At 41.2% G+C, this 6,581-nt stretch overlaps 1 protein-coding gene across 1 annotated transcript; it reads right to left on the bottom strand.

Annotated features, from left to right (window-relative positions):
* Window positions 1–335: 335 nt before the first annotated feature.
* On the bottom strand, window positions 336–5,979 carry LOC308301008 (homeobox protein Nkx-2.4-like; the record flags this gene model as incomplete). The annotated part of the gene is made up of 5 exons (XM_080744904.1): window positions 5,848–5,979; window positions 4,998–5,387; window positions 2,436–2,648; window positions 1,505–1,783; window positions 336–700 (listed from the first exon to the last, which is right to left on the bottom strand). Exons 1-5 carry the CDS (start codon window positions 5,939–5,941, stop codon window positions 336–338), a joined length of 1,341 nt encoding a protein of 446 aa, XP_080601030.1. The 5' UTR covers window positions 5,942–5,979.
* Between the last annotated feature and the right edge of the window lie 602 nt (window positions 5,980–6,581).

The following is a 6,581-nucleotide window of genomic DNA, read 5'->3' as shown; positions in this document are numbered from 1 at the left end:
CCTTTAAATGTATTTTAATTAACTGGTTCTCATCATTGGTTCCGGGAACCCCCGATGGATCCAAATGGACCCTTCGACGTCTGTAACTTGGGAGTGTACAAAATTGGTCCATTTGTACACTCAGAGTGAAATGAAAATACAAAATGGCATCAAATCAAGTCCATGGCCTACTAATGCATATCAAACTGTGGGAAAAAAGTTGAGAATCAGTTTTTAATTGATTCCCTCAACGTTCTCAAGTACAGATCCAACTTGACAATTGCGTCCAGGAGCAAAGAATAAAAAGTTTAATTTAATGTCACATGGGATGGGGGTGTCCTTTTCGTCACGTGGTGCTACCAGGTCCGTCCGTACAGTAAGTTGGTATTGATCATGCTGTAATGATCAATCAGCCCCACGTCCGTGTTGTGGCTGGCGTTTATCTGCGCGTGCAGTGACAGCCCCCCCATGGAGGGGATTTGCCGTGGCGGGCTCGGGGACACAGACATGATGCCCTCCTCCTCCTCCCCCTCGAGCTCCTCGGTGTTGGCTGCGGCTGTCAAAGACACTGTGTTGACAACGTGCAGCATGTGGTGGTGGTTCTGGTGCTGGTGCTGATGCTGCGGTTGGCCAACTGTGCTGTTCTGCCGTGGATGGTGAGCGGTGGAATGCGACGTGATGTCCGCTGGTGGCTGTGGGTTCTGCTGACAGTTCTTCAGTGCTGTAAAGTAACAAAGCACATTTACTTAAAGGAATAGTTCAGCCCCAAAATGCCTTTTTACTCACCCCATGGAGTCTTGAATTCATGGATAGTTTTTCGTTTTTGTCACATTCCTAACCCAGTAATTTGAGGAGACTCTTTGTGTCGCCATAGGGAACAAAGCAGGCTCTTTGTGTCTCCATATAGGGAACCACTGCTGGTCATCAAATTGTTGGCTTAGGAATGCGACAAAAACTAAAAGATATCCATGAATTCAAGTTTTCACTGGGGTGAGTAATCCATACCTTTAAGTGAGTACAATTTTGAGGTATTTGTTCCCATTTCCAATGCTTTTACTTCTACTCCACTACATCTACATCTCATAGTGTTAGTAGGAGTTCTCCTTAACTCCTACAAACAATGCTGCAGAGCTAGATCCAAATATTGTAGGCCTACTTTTACTCCACTACATTTATTTGAAAACTTCGGTTACTAGTTACTTTGTAGATTTTGATTATTATTACAAAATATACCAAAATTAACCACTTTGTGAGCTTGTAGATCTGCTATTTTCAAAAGATATTTGCATAAATGTATACATTTGAAAACTTGAAATGTGACATGCCTAATGAGTACTTTTACTTTTGGTACTTTAAGTACGTTTTTATGCCAATACTTTTGTACTTTTACTCAAGTACATTCTAAATTCCAGACTTTGGCTTGTTAACAGAGGCCTACTTCTACACTGCAGTATTGATACTTCAACTTAAAAAACGTAAAAAATGTGAGTAGGCCTACTTTTTCCACCACTGCAGTTCTTATTACCGCCGTCGCCGGGTCTGCTGCTGGTAGTGGTGAAGGGCGACCCGGGGCCGGGTGGTAAGCTGCTGCCCGGGTCGCCCTTCACCACCAGCGGGTTGGGAGAGCCGCGGCCAACGCACGAGGACGAGGATCCTCCTCCTGCGGTGTCCTGTAGCTGCTGCTGGGCCGCCTTGTCCTTTAGCTGCCGCTTCATCTTGTAGCGGTGGTTCTGGAACCAGATCTTCACCTGCGTGGGGGTCAGGTGGATCATGCCGGCCAGGTGCTCTCGCTCTGGCGCAGACACTGCAAATATATTGATATTGTTTTTTTTAAAGGATTGAATAATAATAACTAGAACTGCACTCTGTTGAGGTGCCAACTTGTGCCTTGTGCACAACCTGTGCGCCAGCAGAGTGCGCCACGAGGTGTGCACTGGCGATGCCAGTGACATCACCACTGGCATCACCAGGAATGCTGGTCCCTCATTGGCTGTTAATGATGACATGCCAGAAATGCTGGTCCCATTGCGCTACGGGCTTAAACACACAGCTATACTACTACATACTAAGACAAATGCAGTAATTGCGCGCTCTGCTGGTGCATGTAATAAATGGAGGAATGTCTGCTTAGCCTGCCCTACACAGTTCAAGTGCATTGCTCTACAACAGGGGTCTTCAACGTTTTTCAGGCCAAGGACCCCAATAGATGAGAGAGAGATGAAGCAGCAGGGATCTACAGGCAGGGATCTACAAGCTCAGAACGCCTTGCACTGCAAGGCGTTGTGAGCTTGTAGATCTGCTATTTTCAGCTATTCCCCTATACGTATAGGGATGCTAGGGTGCAAGTGATTCATGTAAAATAATAATAACAATCCTATCGCACAAAGATTTGCCGGCGCCCCCCCCTGTATAGTAACTCTGAGGACCCCCTGGCGCGCATGCTCTACAATACTTACGGTACTTCTGCTGCTTGAAGCGGCGCTCCAGCTCGAACACCTGCGCCTGGGAGAAGAGCACGCGGCGCTTCCTCCGGCACGGGTTCGCGTGGTGCAGCGTGGACGCGCACACCATGGACTTGGCGTGGTGGTCCATGCCCGCCGCCAGCGCCGACATGCTGGCCATGTTCATGTTCATGTTCATGCCGCCCGACGCCCCCATGAACCTGGAAACTTTACCGAGAACACACACACCATGAATTGAATTGAATTGAATGCACACAGGACCAGTGGAAACAAAACAAGGCGTTGGTGTCAGTGGCGTAAGTTCAGAAAAGGCTAACATATGGCAACATGACTGGTCTTGGCGCGCGTGCAAGACACCAGTCATGTTGCCATACCTTTAGCAACAGGCATAATACATTTATTTTAAGAAGTACATTCTATGTTTCCCCCCGTTTCTACGGTTTATTGGGCTGGATATGGTGCAGCTAAACTTGGAATGTTAGTAAACGTTACGTGCCACAATTAACAATAATGCATTGCACCTGTGCAGCTGTCCTGGGAATATACCAAGATGGGGAGAATAAAAGTGTGGAGAATATTATTATAATACCTTGTTAAAGTGCTTTTTGTAAAATGTTGCATTTGTAGTTATTTAACATAATAAGCACTCGTAGGCTACAACCATTTCGCGACTGTCGGACAGAAACATCGCAGAGTTTAAAATTTGTATTTTTTTATCATCATACAATGCAGTAACAAGACTGTCGTACAAAACAATATAGATCTACAAGCACACAACCGCCATGCGAGGATAGATCTGCTATAGTTTAAATCCTTTTTAAATGATAAATACAAAACGACATGCAAGGTTTCCACCCGACAAGTTGACGATTTTCAAACTGTTAATAAAGTATTCAATAATCAATCAAAACAACTCTATATAGGCCTAGGCCTACTCCAATACATTTATTTTTGTTATAGTGGCAACTTAATCTTTTGCCACAAACTGAAAAAAAGAAAGAAAGAAAAAAGCCTAGATCAATGAGGATTGTGCACTGTATTTCTTAATGCACAACACAGTCATGGCATTCTTAATAATAATACAAATAGTTTATCAAAATAGAGAAAAATGTTAGTCTCATTATAAATTGTGAGTATGATGGGATTTCTTTGCATAGCCTAATCAACTGGTTGTGCTAAATTATTATTATTATTCATATTTTCATCATTTATTTATTCTTCAGTGTTTCATCATTGTAGAGAATGTTGCATTTTTCTGGCTGTGATAATGCAAATGTAAAAAAAGTGGCTCATCCCATTCTCATAATTTCGTTGAAAACAATTAAAAATGCTAATTGTTAAATAATAGTGAGTAAAGGCCCATTCCCACTGGGCCAGATAACAGATATCTGGAGATATTTATCCAGATATTTCTCCATGCAAAGTGGATGGTAGATACAGATAAAAAATGTTTTGCCACAGATAAAAGTATCTGTGGCAAATATCTGTGGTATATATATTTTTTATCTGTATCTACCATCCACTTTGAATGGAAAAATATCTGGAGAAATATCTCCAGATATCTGTTATCTGGCCCAGTGGGAATGGGCCTTTAGGCTGTGTATAAATAAAATCGCTGGTGGGACAGGTGCACACCTTTTAGCACTTTAGATTGGAATTGGTCTCAAGTCGTCCTTGGGTAGGCCTGTGATATTTAATTGATTTTTTTAAGATAGTTGTTTAATAATTATTAGCTATATGTATCTCTCATTCTGTACATGTAAGATTATTATTTTTCTTTATCAATCCACCGTTAACGTAAAGGATTTTAATTTCAGATAAATTTGGTTTTTGAACTGATCACAATAGTCTATTATTATGACATAAATAATAGCCTAATATGTTGCTATCACTATCATCTATAAATGAATGCCCTACAGCCCTACTTTATACTACAGTGTCACAAAAGTAGAGCAAAAATTGCAGATCTTATAGCTCAAGGTGAGCTTGTAGATCTGCAATTATTTTGCAATTTTTGATGAAAGGAAATAACTGAAACGTACAGTCTGAAAGTGAATGCTTTTAAAAATATTGAACCAATGAAAAGAATAGCCTATATTAACAAAAGTAAATAATAAAAACATAGTAAAAACGGGTTATTTTCCCCATTTCCTGTGAAAAGTAAGGTTTGAATGACATGACATTAATAATAGAATAATGAATAATATGTGTCCCAAAGCAAAGGTAACTTCAAAACAGCCGGCCAAATAGGCTACGTATAATTTTGACGGACCTTGACATAAAAAAAGTTTAACAACCACTGATATTTAGCAACATTTCCCTCGAAAACAATTAGGAATTTAATAGAAGACTTTTTACAACATTGTTCGCAAAGTGTATTCCAGGGACTCTCTAGTCTAAAATGACCAATACAGGTCTGTGTAACTCTGACTGTGTCTGACAGTGTACACATGCAAACTAATATGGGTCCATTTGTAGGCCTACATGTTTGAGAAACACTATTTTATAGGCCTTGACTTAATTGGTGAATGGTGAACAGTCTAGACTAGAGCTTACTTGTGGGATAGCGGGGTTCTGGGTTGCTGTACCAGGCGGCGGCCGGGCCTCCTCCCGTTCTCACCGTCTCCTGGTACGACGGCAGCTCGCCTATGTTACCGATCCCTCCGTTACAGCTGCTTATGCCTCCGTTACAGTTACTGACCCCTCCGTTACAGTAGGGGCCACCCATGGTCCCCGCGGCGGAGGAGAACTGATGGTGATGGTGGTGATGGTGGTGGTAAGAGCCAGAGGAGCCCGGCCCCGGCGGCAGGCCGTGCTGCTGCTGCATGGCCGGCGGAGAGCCCTGGCTCTGCCGGTAGACCACCGGGGTCGACCCGCCGCCGCCGTCCATCGATCCTCCTCCGAACTTGATCCTGTTGTAGCTCTCCTCTATGGGACTCAGGATGTCTGCAAAGAAGACCGGGTTATTATTATGGTTTATTATAAGCATGTAAGCACACTTTAGTGTAACAGAAATCAGAAATCAAATCATTTAGGCTTTTAAAAAAACTAGGTAACTGACTGAAACTGCTTTGTGTGTTTACAAAACGAACTAAAATAAATTTAAATCATATAGAGAAATGGCCTTAGTTTTCTTTGTCAAAAATGCAAAAATGTTTGCAATTACTCTGAAGTTTTTGGATCTCGCCCTGACAACCCCCCTAGTTAAATACATAAACTAAAACTATAAGTGATAAAAAACAAGAAAGAAAGAATATAGCACACCTATTTTTTTTATAATTTTAAGGGGAGGGGGATAATGAAAACTAAACTGACATTGAAAACACAAGTCGAAACGAAAAAATGATTTAAAATGAATAAAGCAAATAGCAAAAGTCAGTAAAGTAATAAACAGGGCCTAACTAACCTTGAACGGAGAAGGGAGTGGAGTGCTTCGGGCTCAGAGACATGCTGACACCGCCACAAACACCCACTCTGCACGGAACACAACGGAGTTTCATTTACTTTGGTTTATTTCAAAAGCAATACCAATAATAACTAGGCCTACTTATTATAACAAATAATCACTGTCGGGCAAGAAACCTCATATCTCCATAATAATTATGTAATTCGTCATACATATAGGCCTACATATCTGATATAGAAACTCACAGCGCATGCGAGCTTCATTTAGATCAGATATTTGTTGCAATTTTTAACTAAAACTAAAAATGGTTAGTTTGTGGGTTTTGTAATTATTTGACCAATAAAAGTATTAAAAGGAGCTTGTGACTAAATAATAACTACTATTGGTCAATTGGGAACGAATGCTATTTTTTCCCCCTAACTTTCCAGGAAAAGAAACGGTTTCTGAGTTGAGTTTTCTGTCTGCATATGGCAGCAACGAAAAAATAGATTTAAATAAACAGCACTTAATAAAACACTTTAACATTTTAAAAATATACATTACCTAAGTAAGTCCCACTGGAACTTTTTCCAAAAGCCAGGATTTTGTTGCAATGTTAAAATGTCCTCAAATGTGAAGGTATTGTCTGATGTATCTGGTCCACATAAATAGCTCCAAAGAGTCAAAGGTCTTTTCCTATAGCCTATACCGTGCGGAGTCTGCGGACATTTGTTTGTTTTTGCTTGTTTTCATTC

The sequence above is a fragment of the Nannobrachium achirus genome (genome assembly GCF_963921795.1).
Source record: "Nannobrachium achirus genome assembly, chromosome: 16".
Classification (NCBI taxonomy): Eukaryota; Metazoa; Chordata; class Actinopteri; order Myctophiformes; family Myctophidae; genus Nannobrachium; species Nannobrachium achirus.
This window is presented reverse-complemented; position numbering and strand designations above follow the sequence as displayed.